The 22,810-nt window shown below is 42.6% G+C and overlaps 1 protein-coding gene across 5 annotated transcripts; it reads right to left on the bottom strand.

Moving 5' to 3' along the window:
- Positions 1-934: 934 nt before the first annotated feature.
- Positions 935-22,008, bottom strand: LOC140650562 (dnaJ homolog subfamily A member 1-like). Of its 5 annotated transcripts, none has more exons than XM_072859040.1 (9): positions 21,867-22,008; positions 21,627-21,768; positions 21,012-21,189; positions 19,644-19,748; positions 19,306-19,533; positions 17,725-17,839; positions 4,136-4,251; positions 3,488-3,588; positions 935-1,686 (listed from the first exon to the last, which is right to left on the bottom strand). In XM_072859040.1, exons 2-9 carry the CDS (start codon positions 21,756-21,758, stop codon positions 1,468-1,470), a joined length of 1,194 nt encoding a protein of 397 aa, XP_072715141.1. In that variant the 5' UTR covers positions 21,759-21,768; positions 21,867-22,008; the 3' UTR covers positions 935-1,467. The 5 variants fall into 5 exon arrangements, with proteins under 5 accessions (XP_072715141.1, XP_072715142.1, XP_072715143.1 ...); XM_072859041.1 differs by having other exon boundaries at positions 21,120-21,189; XM_072859042.1 differs by having other exon boundaries at positions 21,123-21,189.
- Positions 22,009-22,810: the final 802 nt, after the last annotated feature.

Genomic DNA, 22,810 nt, shown 5'->3' with positions numbered 1-22,810 from the left:
ATTCTATTCCTTCCCCTGCCTGAAGAGAATTGTCCCACTGATAAGGCAAATGCTCCTATCAGTCACATGGGCGTAGCTGACTATAAACTCATCAATGGTAACTTGGAAAAGGAATTTGGCTTGCAATATTTCATTCTGACCAGGTGGAATATGCAAAGAGTTATTTTGAACTCATCTATATTTTGACCTCTAATCTGCAAGAACCCAAAATAAGATTCCACTTGAGACAAGGATCATGTAAATAGTTGCCTTCATAAAATAAAGGCCATAACACTTATGGGAAGAACTAGCCCAAGGAGCCTGCTCCAAGAGCTCCTTTTCTTGACTAACCCATTTTTTCCCAATTTTCAGGGATTCTCAAAGGGGAGAGAAGCATTATAACAGGAAAGCAGACACCGCTTCCCAGGACCAATGGTAGACCAGGACTAAACTACTGTGCTTGAGGTTAAGACTGGACCACTCTTCTCAGCATGGTCTATAAAATAGCATTTTGTACTAGGATTAGCAGTCTAGAACTGAATTTTCTTAAACTGAAAACTGGTCTAAGAAAAGCAACATTGAAAAAATGTTAGAATTACATTGAAGTTTTTCACCTACAATGATTAGAACATACAGACAGAACCAAGTTAAAATAATACCTCTCTGCTTTTCTCCTCTACATGCTCACCTATTCCTATGACCACATCTGCTACTGCTTTACTTAACACATCACTACAGATTACATGATTTCAATAATGAAGGTGAAGTCAAGCTTCACATGGCAGTAAGTCGACACAGATTCCACATTTTAGTCATGAACAACCTACATTGGCTATACACAGCATAGCACAGAACAGTATTTAAGTAGCAGCTGGTTAGAAACAAAAAGTTTTACAACTAGCTCACTACATCAGGACTAAAGCTGGCAGACCAAGAAACTATTAATGCTTAAATAAACTGGTAAATCACACAATTTTAATGGACATGAAAAAAATTAAACAAATTTGTGTCAGGTTCACTTATTACACATTTGTATTATAGAGCAAGTTCCGATTTGACAAACAGCAGTGCAAATCCAAAAACTATAGATATATCTTGACATGAATTAGAAATACTTGCGCATCCTTCAGTAAACTGCAGCTCTACAGAGCATCAAGAATGCTACAGAACCTTAGTCTAAGACCAGGCACTTGAACACAGATACAAGAATTGCAGATTTAGTCAAGAAAACTATTCCAGACTGCTTGTCTGACAGCGTTTGTGATCAACTTGATCTGCACTTGGATCCTGGAGCTTTATACAAATTGCAAAGTCAGTTTTCATATTACCACTTTAATTTCTTTATGCTTTTAGAATGAACTATAGCTGAATTTAACAGCAACAACAACAACAAAATATATCAGGAAGTAAGGGTGAATCACCTGTAGTCCTTCACTTGTCTACCAATGCATATAAAAGTGGCATCACAGTGGTTATTAACTGGCCCTTTTAAGAAGTCTGACATTGAACACCACCTCCAGGGTGATGCTCATCATCTTCATAGGCTTCTCCATTACAGCAATGTCTTCTGTCTTGAGCTGGATCAAAGTCCATTAAATCCACTTGTTCCATTTCCTCAGTTTCTTCTACTGCCTGCCTTGCAGGTAGCAGTTTTTCCAGCAAATACAACTTATCTGAGGAGAAGAAGCCACTACCTGGGAAGTTCACCTGAAATAAAGAGCTGCAGTTACTGAATTTGACTTTAACTGGCTTCTATCTCACTTACTACAGGTCAATTATCTGCCAGCATCAGCTTTATAATTACAGAAAACTTGAAAACCCATTGCTAAGGAAATAGGTCACTTGCCAGTCTTTCACATCTGCCAAAAGTGCATTTCTACTATATTTGGCAACTTCACTGTCTTGACTAGTTCAGTCTTTTTTCTGCCCCAGACGGCCATATTGAAAGGAGTAAAATAAGATATCCTCAACTAAAGCCAGAGTAGGGGGACACAGCAATTAGAGATTAGCCTGATTCCCCTCCCATCAGTACTAATGAAACTCTCTTAAGCAATTACAATTAACTAGCTGATCCCCTTGCTCCAATACAAGGTCAGTTAGATTTCAGTTCTTCCCAAGACGTGTTGGAGGCCAAAAAACATGTCAAACATGAAAATTCACAGGATATCCAAACACATTATTTCAGTACTTAGTATATTTCGTGGTTTCAGCTGTGTTTTGGATTTTAGTATGAGAATAATATTGATAATATGCTGATGTTTTGGCTGTTGCTAAGTGGTGTTTACACTGGTCAAGGACTTTTCAGCTTCCCCTGCTCTGCCAGGTGCACAAGAAGCTGGGAGGGGGCACAGCCAAGATAGCTAATCCAAACTGGCTATTCCATACCATATGATGTCATGCTCAGTATATAAACTGGGGGGAGTTGGCCATGGGGTGTTGGTCAGCAGGTGGTGAGCAGTTGTATCACTGGTTTTTTTTTTCCCCTTGGGTTTTGTTCCTCTCTCACTCCCTTGTTGTTTTCCTTCTCATTACAATTTATTATTATTGTTGTTGTTGTTCCAATTATTAAACTGTTCTTATCTCAACCCACGAGTTTTCTTACTTTTGCTCTTCCGATTCTCTCCCCCATCCCACCGGGGGGGGGAGGGTGAGCGAGCGGCTGTGTGGTACTTAGTTGCCGACTGGGGCTAAAGCACAACAGTATATTTTCAGTAAAGAGCTATTTAGAAATGTCGCGGTTTAACCCCGGCTAACAGCTAAGCAGCACACAGCCGCTCACTCACTCCCCCACACTCAGAGGGATGGGGGAGAGAATCAGAAGGGTAAAAGTGAGAAAATTTGTGGGTTGAGATAAGGACAGTTTAATAGGCAAAGCAAAAACTGCGTGCACAAGCAAAGCAAAATAAGGAATTCATTCACTATTTCCCATCGGCAGGCAGGTGTTTAGCCATTTCCAGGAAAGCAGGGCCTCAGCACGTGTAACGGTTACTTGGGAAGACAAACGCCATAGCTCCGAATGTCCCCCCTTCCTCCTTCTTTCCCCAGCTTTTATTGCTGAGCATGACATCATATGGTATGGAATATCCCTTTGGTCAGTTGGGGTCAGCTGTCCTGGCCACGTCCCCTCTCAAGTCCTTGGGCACCCCCAGCCTACTTGCTGGCAGGGCAGTGTGAGAAGCAGAAAAGGCCTTGATGCTGTGTAAGCACTGCTCAGCAACGGCTAAAACAGTGTGTTATCAACACTACTTTCAGCACAAATCCAAAACTAGCCCCATACAGGCTACTATGAAGAAAATTAACTTTATCCCAGCCAAAACCAGTACAAGAAAGAATTGGATACTTTCTGTCTATAGCCTTGTGCATTGCATTAGGTTATCTGTCCACACTGCAAGAAACACACTAAACAAGACACTTAATGATTAGTGTCTCTTCTTGCTTGAGTTATTACTTAAGGTTGAAGTTCTGCATGTTCAGTGTTAAGCTGTACCATAGAAGTTGATTCACTTACCTTGAACTCTATGATTAGACGTCCTTTTTCATATGGCCTACGATATATTGGCATGCCTTCATTCAGCACACACTTAATATCCCCATGTTTGACAGTCTGGCCTTATGTAAATAAAAAAAAAAAGAAAAAAAAAATCCAGGCAGACAAAACAAGCAATTTTGGTTTCAGTTCCTTTCAGTATGCATTTGTGCAGCCTTATAAGCTTTGTTTCAACAACTATACCGATATCCAGTAGTCTAATAGGGACCTACCGCCTGATAGTTTTTGTGTAGGAGAACAGGTACACATCTATGCTATATTCTACCATTTTGTATGCTTCTCAAAGGGAGCATACCTATGAATGTCAAGTATTCCATGAGTTCCGAGCCTGAAAAATTTATCTTCAGAGACCTTGAGTATCCTCAGGATATCAGCACATCCATGAAGTAAAGTTTGTTACTGTGTCATACAAAGAAACATGTAGTTACTGTTGCCCACTAAGCAAAACTCTTATTTGTTTAAAGCTCTCTGCTGTAAAGACTTGGGGGCTGGGGAAAGAAGTAGTATTTTAAGGATCAATCCTTTCTGCTCCCCTATGCTAATTGCTTGCTTTTCAGCTTACATTTGCTGGATGTACAGATTTTTAGCACAAAGCAAACCAACACTTACCAGGATGAGAAGTAATAATTATAGTTCTATTATCCAGTGTTGTGATAGGTTTTTGAAAGCCACACAGTGCTTCAACCAGCTGTATATCCATGCACATAACAAGGTCTTCCCCTTGCCTATGGTAGAACCAAGCAATGGTAGTCAGGCGTAGGGTGGGGGAATAGGAAGAGTGAGAAGGACCATGCCTAACTCAGGTATTAAATCTGGTAAAGACAATAAAGTTGGAATCTTAATACTAAGAAGCCTGACCAGTAAAATAGAGAACATTAACTATTAACTAAGCCAACTACTTCAGGGATAATACCTGTGATAAGAGCCATTTACTACTCAAGGACAGTTATTCAAAAGCTACCCCCCCACCCCCCCCCAAACCATACCACACACAACAGCATTCAGTTGCATTTCACTATGCTTTCCCCCTTCTGGGAAAAGGTTTGTCTCAGCCTCCAAACTTCTGCTGCTGGGACAATTAATCCTTTCTTTAACATTGTCCAAATTGGACAAAAATTTGCACAATACTGTCATATATTAGCACAATCATCTAAAGAAACAAGACGCAGCAACACTTTTTTAATCAATCTGTTTTATTCTTCTACAACATAATTTTTGGCTTTCAGATGTGGGCAACACTAGGGATCCAATATGATTTTGTACCTTCTTCTTCCTTCTAGTTACATCATTAGGGGAGACCAACTTCCCTGAGATCAGGCTGCTACCCTAATCTGGTAAAGCTGATCTTTGACTAATTTAAATATCCTCACTTCAAGAGCAGATGCCTAGGGAAGAGTACAAGAGCAAGGCACTGCCCCAGAATACACTCAGCTTCCAGCCCTTATCAGGACACCTCAAGGACTTTAACCTGGAAGTGTAGTTTTATTTTTTCCCTCCCTTTCATGAAATCTATTGATGGCTATCAACCATTGACAGCATCTTATGCCAAAGATTTCCATATCCACATACAAAGCACCACTTCCAGTTCTGAACCTCACAGAACGGTTGAGGTTGGAAGGAGCCTCTGGAGGTCATCTGGTCCAGCTCCCCTGCTCAAGCAGAGTCATCTGGAGCAGGCTGCCCAGGACCATGTCCAGACAGCTTTTGAACATCTCCAAGGAAGGAAATTCCATGACCTCTCTGGGCAACCTGTTCCAATGCTTGGTCACCCTCACAGTGAAAAAGTGTTTCCTTACGTTCAGACAGAACCTCCTGTGCTTCAGTTTGTGCCCACTGCCTCTGCTCCTGTTGGTAATAGTAACTGTACTATCTGAAGTGATACTAAGAGACAGACAACAGTTGCTCCTACACAAATTTTCCCTCCTCCTTCCTCCCCTCTTTTCTACTAAGGAAGGATCTACTTCAAAAAAAATCACTCTCCACATAGAAGCTATTCTATCTTTTCCTCATTACCCTTCTTTAAGATTCTCCAGTTCTACTGTATCTTTGTGTACTGGGTCTGGCTGGGATGGAGTTAACTTTCTTCATAGCAGCCCATGTGGTGCTGTGTTTTAGATTTGTGACTTACTTTCACCTATTAAACTGTCTTTATCTCGACCCACAAGTTTTCTTGCTTTTGCTCTTCCTATCCTCTCCCTGGGGATGCTGGGGGGGGGGTAAGTAAGCAAGCAACTCTGTGGGTGCTTGGCTGCTGGCTGGGGTCAACCCACGACACTTTGCAATGTAAAATCTGCATTACATGCAGTATTCAAGGTGCAGGCGCACCACAGATTTTTATATAGACAGCAATTGGTTGTGTTGTCGTCGTCCCACGTCCGTCCGTCCGTCCCGTCCCCCCCCCCCGAATTCCTAACATTTTACTTGCTTCTTAGCATTGAGATGATCTATTCATAGATCTGTTACAACCAACATTTTGGTACTGTTGAGATCCCACTGTTGTGCAAGTATTTAAGTTTATGCACTTCATTTTACATTTAACATTCAACTTAAATTGTCATGTTTGTTGCATTATATCATGCAATCATTCTGCAACTCTAACCAACTTCCATCTTCCTTACCCTGTAAAAAGTTCTGTATCATCAACAAGTCACTACCTCAGAGTTTAAATGAAATTAAAGGTCCCCAGTGCAGCTCTTTTTAGGACTCATTCAGGGTCCCATCATGTTTCTTTATCAGAGGGAATTATATTCTTACCTGGTTTCCTACTTTTTAGCCAGTCATTTATCCATGTAATATTCCCTTCCACTCCTTGGTGGTTTAGTATATTCAAAAACCCTTTGCTGAAGAATTTCATTCAATGCCATTTTAGCAATTCAATAGATCACCTGGATCTCCCTAGTCTGCAGTAAACACCACTGCAAGTGTGAAAGCTTGAGCATTTCTGCTTAAAGAAATCTTAATTTGAAACACTTCAGCCAAACAAAGAGTTAATATTTTCTGCTATTAAAAATAATAACCTGAAGGTTACTGTAGATGAAGTAGATACAGTAATTTTAGTGAGACTGAAAACAAAACACAGGGAGCTCAGAACTAAACTTTTATTTCAAGAGAAGTCAGAAACAACTCTTGACTTCACCAATCAGTTTAAAAGAGAAATTTTAACATGGAGAAAGGGACAGCCTGAACACTTAAGAACACTCAATCCTGTGTTGTAAGTAAGGGGGCCTTTTAAATGCAGCTGGATAAATTATCAAAGAATCATGGAATAGGTGAGGTTGGAAGGGACCCTTTGGAGGTCTCCAGTCCAACCCCCCTGGCTCAAAGCAGGGTCAACTAGAGCAGGTTGGTCAGGGCCACGTCCAGTCGGGTTTTGAATAACTACAAGGATGGAAACCCCACAGCTTTTCTGGGCAACCCATTCCAGTGTTTGATGCCACCACCCCCCAAGTAAAAAAAAGATTTTTCTTAAGTGGAATTTCCTGTATTTCATTTCATGTCCATATGTACCTTAGATGCTAAACACTTTGCAATGCTTTTTAAATGAAGATAGCTGTGGGACTGAAGGGAATGAGATACGGACTCCGGTGCTGGGATAAATCAAAGACCCTTTATTGAACTATTACATGGCTTATATACTTTCTAATTGTTTGCACATGCGCTACTGAAAGAACTCTTATTGGTTTATATGTCTTGTCCACGCGTCCTTCATGCGTTCCTTCAGCTAATACAATTGGCTATCTTTTGCAACTTTGCAGCTCCTTTCTTCACAACAAAAAATCACGCGCTCGCCTATCTCTCTCCAATCCCATCCACTCCTGCTCCTGACACACAGCCTCCTTCCCTCAGGCATAACCCAAACTCTCAGTACTTCAATCTTGTTAACCCTTTCACTCCTGCTATGCCTAATTCTTCTTCATGGGACAGTATTCTCATCTGGACTACAGTAAACAAAGATATGGAGCAAGAAGTTAGTTAACCAGTTGGCCTTGAAGGCTGATATCCAACTGGGGATTTATCAATACAAAATTCTAGGTCACATACTTGAACACTAAAACCTTAATATATGCAGCAAGCTCAGCTGGAGATGATTAAGTGTAAAGGTAGCAGTGAAATTACTAGGTCAATTGTTCCAGTCACAAAAATTATTTCCAGCAGAAACAGCAGGTACAAGTTAGTTGCAAGAAGTTAAACTTGATATTTAGGTATCAACATCCTCAAAGAACCTTCCAAATGGAAACATAAGAACAAAATAGGACTTGGTTTTATGAGCAGTGTAAAGCCAGAGGCTTGAAATTGTCATAAGGTAGTAACTGGAACAGCTACTGCCAACTAAACAACAAAACATATCCAGTAACAACCAGCTAGGTTTTAAGACAGTATTGAAAGAAGTCTGTACGGGAATCATCTCTCCTACGCCCTCAGTTGCCTCCTTCAGAGTCTCCTACGCTCCCTCTTAAGGTCTGGTGGTAAGGAACTTTAGAAAGCAACTCTGAGTCACTCTGAAAGGAGCTTCTAGATGAAACCAGGATGCATCTGTTGTAATAATCAAATGTAAGTATACAATTCACATAATGATTGATGCTGCTATAGAAATCCATTGTAGAGTCCTACCCTATGTCCATAGGAACTTAGACAATGTACCTTTGTCTAATAAGCAGGATGTGGCTGTCGAAAGCAGAAGTGTAACTGATGTATTACTAGCCCAGTTAGTAAACCATGAAGAACTGCTTAGATCTGCCAAAAAGGTAGGAAACTAGGGGAAAGGTAATTCCGGCAGGGGGAGATCGCAACCACCAACTCACGGACCACCTACCCCAATTATACCACCGACTCAAATGATGAAGTTGAAGAAGAACAACTAAGCATGCGTACTAATTTACATGCTGGGCAAAGAGATTTTAACCAATCATTTAATAGAAGAATACTGCATATGTATTAGGAGGTTGAATACATTAATGCTTTGTGTGTATAAATAACTGTTAATTTGAAAGCTTGGTGTGCTGTCTTGAGACAGGCACCCATATCGGCGCAAATATGCAATAAAATACCTCTGCTCTGTGTGTACACTGGCATTTTGCACACCGGGTAAACAAACCCCGATTTTTGGGACAACATTTTGGTGACCCAGGTGGGTCTGCGCTGACAGCCTTGCCCGGTTCGTCTTGCCATACCCGACGCGGGGAAGAGGACTGAGTGGACTCCAGCACGCACCGACCTGTTGATCAGGGACTCCATCGGCTCCTCTCCTGCAGTCGGGCGGTGGCGACACAACGGTGCAACGCTATTGGAAAAGAGGTATTTTCTGATCAAGGGAAAAGGGAGAAGTCTTTTTTGGGAAGTAGCATACTTATACTGCGTAAGGCGTATCAAAGAGAGATACGCAGCAGAAGAATACTGCGTAAGGCACCTCACGGAAAGATACGCGGCAGTAAAATAGGCTTTTTCGGTACCGATATGGGTAGTGCTACTTCTCAGGAGACTCCCCCTTGTTCTCCCTTAGGATGCATCCTGAAAAATTGGAATAAGTTTGGAGGGGACCCCATGACAAAGGATAAATTAAAACGGTATTGTAAGCAATGGTGGCCACAATATCAATTGGATGATGGTGAAAAATGGCCTGGAAATGGATCTATTAAGTACAATACTATATTACAATTGATGTTATTCTGTCAAAGGACTGAAAAATGGGATGAAATACCTTATGTAGATTTGTTCTTTGCCTTAAGAAACAATTGGGAAGTTAGAAAAAATTGTGGACTTGTGGATTCTAAATATCAAAATGGTATCTATTTGGTCAAGAAAAAGGATAGCAATTCTTGTTGTACAAGCTGTAAAACAAAAAGGAATGGTACAGAGGAAAATGATGAGGATGTTCAGTTGTTAGTTGCGCCTCGTAAAACTGTAATGATGACTCAGAATCCTAATTGGGGTGACATTCAAGCTCTTTTGGAATATTTGTTTACTACAGAGGAAAGAAGAACAGTTGTAGAAAAGGCTAAAGAAGGAGTAACCCAGGAACATGGAGGAGTGCCTAACATAGATACCTATCTCCCAAGGGGGGATCCCGGGTGGGATCCAAACACTGGTGGAGGGTTACAGAGAATAAAAGAATACCAAAAATTTATTCTATATGGAATCCAGCATGGAATCCAGAAACCACAGAATTGGGCAAAACTGTATGAAATACGACAGGGAGATAAAGAACCCCCCATCGCTCTTTTATGAAAAATTATGTGAAGCAGCTCAGAAGTGGACTAATTTGGACCCTGAGGATGAGAACAATTCTAGACTTCTTAATGTGTTGTCCATTGGTCAGGCAGCACCCGACATTAGAAAGAAATTACAGAAAGTGGACGGTGCTGATGTTATGACAATATCCCAGTTGTTATCAATTGCTTACAAAGTTTATAATAACCGGGATGAAGTAGAGGAAAAGGAAAAACAAAAGAAATCAAAATTGCAGGCTTCCTTGTTGGCCGCCTTGTCAGAAGGACAAGGAAGAGGCAGAGGAGGAAGCAGAGGAAATTTTAGAGGAGGATTTCGAGGTAGAGGAGGAAATCATGGAAATACTGGAGAAAGTCATAGTGATACTCCTTTAGGAATGAATCAGTGTGCATATTGTAAACAAGAGGGTCACTGGAAAAAGGATTGCTCACACCTTTCGAATAATCAGGAAAGAGGAACAGAGGCAGCTGCTGAGGTATTGAGAGAGATAGGATTGGACTGAAGGGGGCCGGAGGAATTTATTACAGTTTCCCCAGCCGATCCTCTGGTTTCAGTAAAGCTGGGGAATGAAACAATAGATTTTTTAATAGATAGTGGAGCAACTCACTCGGTACTTACTGATTGTAAAGGACCTTTAAGTAAAATTAAGACTAGTGTAATTGGTGCCACCGGGAAAAAGACTCTAAGGTCATTCTTACAACCAATGGAGTGTACTATTGGAAATGCTATGGTAACTCGCTCATTTCTCCCCTTGCCATTGTTGGGGTGAGATTTGCTATGCAAATTAAATGCACAAATAACTTTTTCCAAAAATTTGGTACAGCTGCACATTCCCCCAGAAAACGCCTGGAAAGCACAAATGTGTCTGCTGACTCAAGGCGAAAAGGATGAAAATGCAGATGTTCCCGAAGAAGTATTGAATGCAGTGATACCACTGGTATGGGCATCAGGGAAACCGGGACGAGCAAAAAGCATTACCCCAATCAAAACTGAGTTGAAATCTGGAGCCCAACCAGTAAGAAAGAAACAATACCCTATCAGATTAGAGGCACAGAAAGGACTGGAACCGCTCATTAATTCTTTTTTAGAATATGGGCTATTACAGGAGTGTCAATTGGAATTTAATACTCCCATTTTGCCAGTAAGAAAGCCTAATTCTCAAGAATATAGGTTGGTGCAGGACTTGCGGGAAATTAACGCTCGAACAGTCGATGTCCACCCTGTGGTGCCAAAACCCATATACTTTACTTGCTTCCATCCCTGAAAATAATATGTATTTTACAGTTCTAGATTTAAAAGATGCTTTCTTTTGCATTCCGGTGGATGAACAGAGTCAGCTCATCTTTGCTTTCGAATGGGAAAGCCCGACCACCGGACAAAAGACTCAACTATGTTGGACTGTACTACCACAAGGATTCAAAAATAGCCCAACGTTATTTTCTAATGTATTGGCAAAAGAATTGGAACAATGGCAATGTAATAATGGACATATAGTCTTGTTGCAATATGTTGACGATTTATTAATTGGCTCAAGCAATTGCAGTGAATGTCTTGAAGCTACAATTAGTTTGCTGAACTTTTAAGGACTTGCAGGATATCGCGTCAGGTGGCTTTAGGAGGCAACAGGTGGCTTTAGGAGTCCCAACTCAAATGTTGGGAAGCTGGAAGAGACCTGTGGGGTATTTCTCTAAACAATTAGATGAAGTCAGTAAAGGATGGCCTGCTTGTCTGAGAGCTGTTGCTGCAGCAGTGATCTTAATTGAAGAGGCCAGGAAACTGACCTTGGGACAACCCATGACCGTGTTTGTACCCCATGCTGTGATCTCTCTCCTAGAAAACAAGGGACACCATTGGATTTCTCCCAGCAGACTGGCTAAATACCAGGCTGTTTTGCTGGAGCAGGATGATGTTACCCTTTCAATATCTGCCACTTTAAATCCTGCGACTTTGCTGCCGATCTCAGAACAAGAGGAATTACAACATGATTGTCCGACAACAATCGAACAAGTTTGTTCCAGCCGACCGGATTTACAGGATACTCCTCTTTCTGATTTTGATTTAGAATTATATACAGATGGAAGCAGTTTCATGTTCGGAGGAAAGCAACGTGCTGGATATGCAATAGTGACCAGAGACCATGTTTTGGAAGCCAAATCTTTGCCTTATAATACATCAGCCCAGAAGGCGGAATCGATCGCTGTAACTCGAGCTCTATAAATAAGTACCAGGAAAAAGGCTAATATTTTCACAGATTCAAAATATGCTTTTGGAGTTGCCCATGCTCACGGGGCAATTTGGAAAGAAAGGGGACTTTTAAACTCACAAGGAACTCCTGTTAAATATGGAACTGAAATTATGAAATTGTTACGAGCTGTATTACAGCCAAAGAAAGTTGCAATAATTCATTGCAGGGCACACCAAAAGGGAACAGTGATATAATCAGGGGAAATCGGAAAGCGGATACAGCTGCAAAAGCAGCAGCCCTGAAAAGGTTGAATGTGGAAGGAGCTTTAATCCCCGGACGTCATCTAGATCTAACTCCACCACAATACACTGAAAAGGAAGATCAATTAGCTGAACAACTGGATTGTATTAAAAAGGAACAGGGATGGTGGATGACACCTTTAAAACAACTTCTAATCCCCGAAAGGACAATGGAATTTGTATTAAAGAAATTACACCAAGAAATGCATATGGTAGGAAAAGGTAGGAAACTAGGGAAAGGTAATTCCGGCAGGGGGAGATCGCAACCACCAACTCACGGACCACCTACCCCAATTATACCACCGACTCAAATGATGAAGTTGAAGAAGAACAACTAAGCATGCGTACTAATTTACATGCTGGGCGAAGAGATTTTAACCAATCATTTAATAGAAGAAGATTGCATATGTATTAGGAAGTTGAATATGTTAATGCTTTGTGTATAAATAACTGTTAATTTGAAAGCTTGGGGTGCTGTCTTGAGACAAGCACCCATATCGGCGCAAATATGCAATAAAATACCTCCGCTCTGTGTGTACACTGGCATTTTGCACACCGGGTAAACAAACCCCAAGTTTTGGGACAACAGTGTTACTTGCATGGAATAAATAACAATGAAAGGACGTCTAGCCTGAGTTTCAATAGACTTTTTTTAGCAAATCCATTACGAATGGCATGTTGATAGTAAATGTATCAAAAGTGAATTTTGGATCTTGAAAGTCCATTAAGTTAGTGCAAGCACTAATGTCAAGAACCTGATATCAAGAAGCCTGCACTAGCTTTACAGCTATGACCAGACTTGGCCTATATTTAATGGGCAATCAGTTACAGGTCTGCATGGCAAATATATTAGTTATGTTATAAAAACTCCTCTGCACACACACAAAGGAGCACAGATAGACAACGGCAGGAGGGGGAGCCTGCCAGGCTACTCCCAGGCCCATCACAGGAGCCATAAACCCATCAAAGGCTCATTCGCACAAGCCCAGAGGAGCACAGGGGCACAAAGGCAGATGGGAACCCAAATTAAGGACTCAGAGGAAGGGACACCCTGTCCAAGGCCCTCCTTGGGCTGTCCCAGTAGACCCTCAGCCCCGTTGTCCAGGCATGAACCGGTTGTCCAGGCGTGAAACCCATCAACATGAGTCAATGCCAGAGCATGTTTCAGACTGAGGGGGTGCTGCCTAGGGGTATGGGACACATTATGGGATGCAGAGGAAGAGCATTTCAGGATTGCATGAGACATTATGGGATGCTTATGGCGTGAACCAAAAGGGGGAAAGGGTGGGATTTAGGTGATTTTGGGAAGGAATGTGTGTGGGAAATACTGGGATAAGTGGATCAAAAGGGCCAGTTGTGTGTAAATAGTTGGCTAGTTAGTACACTTGTCTGGCAATGCCCTGCGCCTGTGCATCTGTGTGTATGGGGGTCTGAGTGCCAGCCACTGGAGTGGGACCTGTTCCTCTGGAACAAGGAAGACTTACCCTCGGTGGAGGAAGAATAGGTTAGAAATCACTAAAGCAAACTGGACATGCATAAGTCCATGGGGCGTGATGGGTTATACCCATGAGTGCTGAGGGAGCTGGCTGATGTCACTGCGAGGCCACTCTCGATTATCTTTGATCATGGCAATTGTGAGAGATGCCTGAGGGCTGGAGGAAAGCAAATGTCAACTCCTATCTTCAAAAAGGGCAAGAAGGAGGACCCAGGGAAGTACAGGCTGGCCAGCCTCACATTGATCCCTGAGAAGGTGATAAAGAAAATCCTCCCAGAAAGCATTTACAAACACATGAAGGACAAGAAGGTGATCAGGAGTATTCAGCATGAATTTATGAAGGGGAAATCATGCTTGACCAAGCTGATAACTTTCTAAAATTAGGTGACTAGCTTGGTGGACAAGGGGAGAGCAGTGGATGCTGTTTACCTCGACTTTTGTAAACCCTTTGAGAGTGTCTCCCATAACACCATAGACAAACTGAAAAAATACGGTCTAGATAAGTGGACAGTGAGGTGGACTGAAAACTGGATGAATGGCCAGGCCCAGAGGGTGGTGATTAGTGGTACAAAGTCCAGCTGGGGGAAAGTCACTAGTGTTGTACCCCAGGGGACGATAATAGGGAAAGTAATGTTTAACCTCTTCATTAATGACATGGATGCTGGAAAAGAGTGCAGCCTTAGCAAGCCTGCAGATGATACAAAACTGGAAGGAGTGGCCGAGAGATCAGATTGGTGTGCTGTCATTCAGAGGGACCTCAATAGGCTGGAGAAATGGGTAGAGAGGAATCTCATGAAGTTCAACAAATGGAAATGCAATGGGGCAAGAGGATCTTCACGAACAAGCTGGACAGACTTACAAGGAGGGCTTTAAACTAGACGTGGCGGGGGAAGGCGATGGAGTTTTGAGGGGAGAGCAGCGGATATTGCCTACCTAGCCTTCGGGAAGGCTTTTGACACCGTCTCCCGTAAGATCCTCATAGAGAAGCTGATGAAGTATGGGCTGGATGAGCAGACAGTGGGGTGGGTTGAAAACTGGCTGAACAGCTGGGCCCAGAGGGTGGTGATCGGTGGCATGAAGTCTAGTTGGAGGCCAGTCACTAGCGGTGTACCCCGGGGTCAATACTGGGTCCGATCCTGTTCAACGTCCTGATTAATGATCTGGATGATGGGTAGACAGACTGTACCCTCGGCGAGTTTGCTGATGATACAAAACTGGGAGGAGTGGCTGATACACCAGAGGGTTGTGCTGCCATCCAGAGGGACCTCGACAGGCTGGAGAAATGGGCAGGCAGGAGCCTCGTGCGGTTCAGCAAGGGGAAGTGCCAAGTCCTGCACCTGGGGAGGAACAACCCCATGCACCAGTATATGCTGGAGGCGGACCGGCTGGAAAGCAGCTTTGCAGAAAAGGACGTGGGGGGGCTCCTGGTGGACACCAAAGTTGAACGTGAGCCGACAGTGTGCCCTTGCCGCAAAGAAGGCTAAGGATATCCTTAGCCCGATATAGAGGAAAGCAGGGTTTACGTATGTTACAATACAGCTGTGTAGACCGATCGAATTGCCCACTATCCCCGGGGTGCAGGGCACCACAGACCGCCCTTGGGCAGCTTTGGGGGCACTGCCTATTTTCCTAAAAGCCTCCTACCCAGCTTAGCGCAAAGCCTATCTTGATCTGCCCTCCAGCCCTCAAGCCACCAGTGCCGAAGGCACGCCTTGTATTTTATTTTCTCCCAGGAGGAGGCGTGCAGCTTAGAAGCGTCTGCAATTGAAGCGGGGCTTTCAGGGACCAATTTAGAGCAACTTCTGTCGGTTCTACGAGATGTTCTGAAAAGTTAAGGCCTGGCCTGGCCTGGCCTGGCCTGGCCAAAGCAGTCATTTGCCTGGAGGGAGCAGCACCAAAAAGCCACAAGCACGTTTGGGGTGGACTTGATGCGGTAACAAATAACAAGAAATAGTACTTGTAGCTACAACAGCCTCTTCCGAGACCTCGTTGCCCGCCCACAGGGTCGCAGCACTACACGGCACAGGTCCCTCCGCGGACTCGCCCAACGTCTTCTCCCTCCACCCCCAGGTCGGATCCCTCCGCGCCCCGAGGGCACGCAAGCGCCCCGAGCCCCGGTAAGCACCAGGTCGACGAGGGCGGACCCGCCAAGGGGGCGAGGACAAGCGAAAACGACAGACGAGACAGCCAATCGGGACGCGGGATCGGCCGGCGGCGATCTGGCGGCCCAATGGGCGCCGCGGAGGGCCTGGCCGAGTGGAGGAAGCGCGGGGGCGACAACGGGCGTTGTCGTGGCTGACGAGATTATTGGGGCGCGGGCCGCCCGGTCCGGTGGCGCCACTACTGTCTTCGGAAAGATCATCGGCAAGGCGCTTCCCCGCCAACGTCATCTACGAGGATGACAACACATCCAGTTATGTCAGAACTGGAAATTAAAGAAATTACATTAAAGTCAGCACAAATTATGTCTGCATGTGCTGGGATGTTCAGGAGTTATTTAGTTTAAGGGCACCTCAAACCTCTTAAAAGGACCTGGACCTGTTAAAAAGGCTGAATTTAAAGGTGTCTGGAAAGAGACTTGCCTGGAAAGTTTTAGACCCTGAAGGGACAGGAGGTATATTCCACCTGCCCCAGAAGTGGTATTACCTCAGCATAACCCCACAAAACTACTGATATCAAGGAACATCTAAGGACATTAAAGCTGAAGCTAGTGCAGGGGGATGGACATCAGTACTCCAGTACAGTCAGAACTTCAAGTCCCAGGTAACATAATAAATGCATGGACCAGACAGACCCTTTGACACAACTGATTCAACACCTGGTTTCACTGGAAGCTGGGTAGAAAAAATTGCTCATCACTAGCCTGCCAAATGCCATGAAGGTTCCGATTCTTTAATCTGTGAGCTCAATGCTGGAAGCTGCTAACAGTAGTATTCCATCTGTCCTGCCTCAGCACAAAGTTTTAGCACCAGTTTCTGGAGCTAAGCACCATACAAGACTGCTGATTGGATTGACTACAGGCTACACTAAAGCCTTTGACCTGTCATTCTTACTTACAGGGACAAAATGAGCTGTTAGACTAAGTGCTCCCAAGTTAAGAGACCAATGGCTTCCCAAATTCATCGTTCCCCTCATGAATGCTCTGATCAGCAGTTAGTTGCACTTGGTACCTACTGCTCATCTTCTAGAGGTGGCCAAAGTGCTGCTTTTTCCAGAAGAGAAGCTACTACACGAGAGACTCATTCCACAAAGTAACTTGAAACAATGGACTTTAACACAAAGCAACATTGTTAGGCAATGTGAAGTACTTGACTAACATAGTTGACACTACCCGGTTCAGTTTCACTTCTGCAAATTATCAGTCCTCTCCATTCCTCATGTTACCCAATGCATTCAGGCAAGGAATACACATAGGAGGCAGATCACCTTGATATTATGCATATAGGATGCACACTTCTGACCATAAGGTGGACATAAACAGGATCCTGAGAAATAGCACAAGCACGGAAGCTTGGCTTCAAGGCAGAAGAAACTACATAACAAGCAGTTGCCTATGCTAGATCAGAGTTTGGTACTGGAAGACTTTCACAGAAGGAGGCAAGAACAAGGAATTAGTAAGACAACTGCTACAGATATTCACAGCTATCAAGAAACAATTATTTTCCAACATTGGTACTCCTTAGAAGTTTGTGAATTCCCAATATCCATAACTCCCTTCGGTTTGTCTTACTTTCTCTCCCACCCCCAGAGAAAGAAAGAAAAACTCACTCCAAACAACCCAAAAAATAAACCATATAACCACAAACCTTGTATGTTTAGAGCACCAACTGCTTTGACTAGTTCTACCAGTACTTCTATAAATATGTCAATATCTGACAGCCCAAACCAACTCACAAGTGAGCTCTAGACATATAGTCCTATCTGACAACATTTCCAGTTACTAAAAAAAGCCAGAAGCATCTCAGGAGCATGCATAAAGACTCATGGAGTTTACCTTGTAAGTGTAGGGTGATCTTTTTGATCCAAGACGATAATTATGTCCCCTGGCTCTAGTCCTGGCTCTTGGTCCCCTTCACCATGGAATGTTATTTTCTGACCATCCTTCATTCCTATTGCAGAGACCACATATTTCAGCCTTTTTTTTTTTTTTCCTTTCCTCTCAAATGTAACAATGTGAAATATTTTATTAGGCACTAGCTTGTACTAGGATATTACTGAACCTTGAGATTGCAACATTAGGACCTTTGCTTGAAGCAAGTATCTTACCAACTCATCTTTCCAAAACATGTTAGTACTGCCAACTTGAGCTATGTTTCATAAGCATGAAATCCCATTCTAGTAGAAATTAGTCACCTGCCAAGATAAAAATCCTTGAGGGAAATATTAAGATGGCTTCTATCATATGCATAACCACTACAGAAGAGGCATAGAAGAAACACTGCACACAAAGCTTGCTTTAAGAAGTTGATAAGTCTCTTAAGTCTGTGGCTGAACTACTTGAGAAAAAAAGATCTCAATGCCTTCAGTTTAGGAAGCACTCTTCCTAGGAGCATGACTGTCACTCAGGAAAGCAACTTCACCTACAGAAGGGTTATTGCACTATTAATTCTAGCAGCCTCATGCTACCTGGTAGAAAACCAAGATGACTACAATAGTCAAATTTTTGCTCTTTTCAGTAACTTTTAAAACAGTGTTTAAAAATATCAGTGATATACTCTTGCCAAGCTTCAAGTTTAGTGTTACTATCATATTCCTCCTCTAAAAGATGAGACATTACATAAAGCACGCTTAAGTAGAGATGTAAAACAGTTACTGATTACTGTTAGGTACAAGTCTATTGTAAGCCACATGCTTGCCAATGCATTTTATCTTTCAACTCCAACTCCTCCAAAGACCACTCCCACCTACTTTTGAGCAGCCTACTCTGAAGAAAAGTGTTTGTTGCTAAATAGCCTCACATTCCCTTATAATTCTGGGGATTTAAATTCTGTATTAAGTTTTGCCAGACATAAATGACACAGACCAGAACATCTGTACTGTGCAATGTCATCAGGGTGACATAACAAAATGAATTCTAAGCATTATAGGTTTAGCAATGTCTTCACACTTCAGGAGACCTGGTCCTCCCCTTCGCAGTAAAATGCCATAAAAGTGATCAGATTCTGTAGGGCCTCCAAAATGTCAAGATAATACTTAAACTTGCTTAATAAGCTAAGTGATGTATTCGCTTTTTATCAATCCAATTAACTGGTCAGCATTTTTGTTTCTGAACCTGCTCTTATGGAGATTAGTTCACTACTTACATCATTACAAGCTTTGGGATTAACAGTAATGTATATAGTAAGTGGGCACTAATACACAAGTAATCACTCTTGCTTAAAGGCAAGTCTACCTTTAAAGAGTAGGAACAGGCTATTGTACTGAATGCATATCCAACAGTGTTACTCATTATAACAAGTGATCAACACCATGCATTTGCTGAAGCTTCTATTTTAGTGCTAAAAAACCCCCACAAACCACCAACCCCAATGACAATCTATTTAAATATAATACTCCAAGTTAGTAAAACCTTTACCTTTGTCAATGTGAACTTCTAGAATCTTCTTCTCTCTAACAATTTTTCTGCCAGTGCAGCTCTTGCACCGGTCCTTGGGGCTGATACGCTCCCCATGCCCCTGACACTCCATACATACAGACTGAATCTGTTGCACCATTCCTGGACCAATCTGGTGAATTCTGATTTGCATGCCTGTGCCTCTGCAATTAGGACAGCATTCTATTGCACCCTTCCTACCACCACGACCTGACGACAGAGTGAGAATCAAACAGTTATATTTCCAGAAGAAACTAGAAGGTCAAAATACATTTGGAGCTTCAGAAATAACTAATGTCTAGTTTTAGTGTTGAAGTTACCTTCACATTTGTCACAGATCACATTCTTTTGCAAAGCCAGCTTTCTTGTTGCACCATTATACAGATCTTCTAAGCTTATCGACAACTGATGAACAACATTTTTGCCTATAAGGGAAGGGGAGGGAGGGGAGAGTATATTTATTCAAATTTGATAGCTTGAACCCAAAATTATAAGTTTCCCATGTTACTATGTTCAAATCGCATTAGAATAAGTCTTTAAAAGCTTTAACACTTCCTATTTATCTACTTCTGCTGTTATCAATAGCTTTTTCCTATTTAATCTTACAATTATGTAACAATTATCATTGCTTTCTTAGTAATCTTTTTCAGAAGGAGCCAGAAGACTCCTCCATGAAAGTATAAGCGATAATAATAACAACAAAATACAGTGAGATTTAGGTTTAAGATTTTAACTTTGTCTAAAGGGTGAAAATAGACAGGTATGTTTGCATAACTACAGGGAAGTAGGAGATAGTTTCTACAGCCAATGAAATACTACCACCACCCCTACGCCCCCTTCCCCCCGGAAGTTTCCCAAAACAGTTGGGCAACTGAATTTTTACAATCAGGAACTGTTTTTGCCAAGTAAAGTTCTAATCAAATCCATGGTAAGGCTAACAAGTTCTTGCTTACTGAAAATGTTTTGCTACATGAAGTTATATGACATTTTGATATAAGACCTTCTTTTCTTTCATTTACCAGCACTGCATATGAACTAAGAAGTGATATAGTCAGCACTACTCTTAAACACAGTTTTTAAATTAATATTGACATCTTTGCTGATACTATTGGTCTGAACTTCAATTTGGATTGGCATTTTAGCTTTACTGCAGCTTTAACCCAATTCCACTGGACAGTACAGAAGAACAAGGAGATCTAATAAACAAAAACTGCTTTGTTCACTTTATTTCTATGTTGTTACTTTTAACTAAAGTCTTTCAGCTAGAAATGATTTAAAAACTCAGATTTTGACAGTACACTTGTGGTACTTTAGTTACCAAGTAAGATACTTTACCATCCAAAGTCCTGTCCTATTTTATTGAAAGCTAGGCTTATCCTTAGATAAAGGCTTTCCAAATGCAGAGTCTAGCTAGGTATTAAATTAACATAAGACAACTCAGAGATCTAAACTACCAGTGTATAAATGAGTACCCTTCTCATTACACAGACACCCCTTTCCCTACTCATTTTAGGCTTTAAAGGCTAACAACAGTTTTGTATGGTTTCCAGAATACAGCTATAAGATCATTTTAATAGCCTTGATGCAGTCTTGCAAGCCACACTATTCACCCGAGGCAAACTTCAGCACTTTGACGTACAATGGTCATACTTTTAAGTCTAGGGCAGCATCAGAAGTAGGACCATTACCTCGTCTCTCCCTTTGCATCCTCCCACCACCTCCAAAGAACAAGTCAAATATGTCCATGGGTGACCCAAAACTACTACTGGAGCCACCCTCTTTGACGGCCTGCTCACCACCTTTATCATACAGATCTCTCTTCCTCTGGTCAGACAGTATCTCATAGGCTTGGGAAATCTGTTTGAACTGTGAAAGATGCACATTAAGCCTCAGACCGCAATCCTTAAGCAGCAGCTCCCCCAGGAGGCCATTCCCCCCACCCCCAACCTGACAATCCTCCCTCAAGTGCCCATTCCCCCCCCAGTCAGGTCCAGCCAGAACCCCTCTCTCCACTAGGGGCTCTCATTCCTACCAACCTCCCCCACAGGGTCCCTCAGTTTACCATTAGACCCCTCCCCACTCCAACCAGGCCCCTGGCAAGAGAACACTTCCCTCCGCACAGACAATAGGGTCCCCCCAAACCAAACCTCTCCCCTCCAAAAGCAGCAACAATATCTGGAAGGGTCTTTATAATCTCCCCATTCAAGCCCCTCGCTCCAGTCAGCCCCTAGGCAAAAATCAGGGGTGACTCCCCCCCAACCCCTCAGCAGCTTCGGTCCAGCTCCCGCTCCCTCAACACTAACCTTCTCACCCTCATTGGGGTTCTTATCAGGGTGATATTTTAAGGCCAGCTTACGGTACGCCTTCTTCAGCTCCTCAGCAGAGGCACTGGGCTTCACCCCCAGCACATCATAATACAGGGTCTCCTTCACCATGGCGACAGACCTACAAGAACACTAAGCAATTAATCCCAACATACGGACACAGCAACCCCCTCATCGAAGGAAAGAATCAAACCGCACTACACAAAATCTAGAACTTACAACTCAACCTTTCTGGAAAATTCCAAACTAATGTCCACATCCGGAGAATTTTGAACCGACAAAAACCCACCCCCGGAAACCCCACCCTCTTAGTTGTTCGGGGGTGGGGAATCAAAGGGAGGAGACCCAGTAACAGGCTACGAGTCGGTCATGCTGCGATTACCTCACTAGACTACAGTTCCCGACAAACACTGCGATCCACCCAAAACTGCAACTCCCAAAACACACTGGCCCTCAGCCGCGTCCTGGGCCGTGCGCAAAACTATGAATGGTCCCTAGGCTATTCGCGGACTATAGTTCCCAGCATGCACGGGGAGCAGTCTTGTCGCAACGCTCTCTCTATTCACGTCTTAGTGACTTATTTCCAGGGCGTGGTAGCGGTTCAGTTCTGATTCCCTCTATTGAATGTCCTTTTCTGTTGGATTGAAAATTCAGTGAATGGATATCAACACTGGGCTTTAAGCCCAGTTTTATATAAAACAAACCAGTTTTAGATATAATATTGATGGGTATGAAAACTTTCACCTTTAATGTTTGTCCAGTTGTCATCCTGCAACTTGGCTATCTCACCAGCTTGTGCCTGTTTGGACAAAAGGGGATTTTTTTTCTATCAGTTGATGACAGTATGACTAAAAACTCACTTTGGTATTTGTGCAAGAGTAGGCAACTAGTAAACAGTTTATATGGGCTATAAGACAGATAGGAGTCACTCTTGATATTCCCATTCAATTGAAAACAATAATTCTTGTCTTAATGAAGGCAAGGAGAGAAGGAAGTTATATTAGCCTGTTTTAATTGTCCACATGGAAGGAAGTGCACAACCGTAAGTGACCAGTATAGTTGGTAAAACAAGTTAAACTTTCAAAATTCTTTCAATTCAAAAATTACATCTGTTCTTCAATTATCTCTGCTTTTCCAAAATGATCAGAGAAATATCTTTAAAA

Source organism: Ciconia boyciana, chromosome 4 (assembly GCF_034638445.1).
Source record: "Ciconia boyciana chromosome 4, ASM3463844v1, whole genome shotgun sequence".
In the NCBI taxonomy this organism is placed as follows: Eukaryota; Metazoa; Chordata; class Aves; order Ciconiiformes; family Ciconiidae; genus Ciconia; species Ciconia boyciana.
The sequence above is the reverse complement of the archived record's forward strand: the minus strand, read 5'-3'. Positions and strand labels throughout refer to the sequence as shown.

Excerpts from the sequence above, each read along its gene's own strand:
- LOC140650562 (XM_072859040.1), bottom strand. The coding sequence starts at position 21,758 with ATGGTGAAGGAGACCCTGTATTATGATGTGCTGGGGGTGAAGCCCAGT. Across the intron at positions 19,534-19,643 it reads GATCTGTGACAAATGTGAAG|GTCGTGGTGGTAGGAAGGGT; the intron begins GTAACTTCAACA and ends CTCTGTCGTCAG. Across the intron at positions 3,589-4,135 it reads AATTATTACTTCTCATCCTG|GCCAGACTGTCAAACATGGG; the intron begins GTAAGTGTTGGT and ends TATTTACATAAG.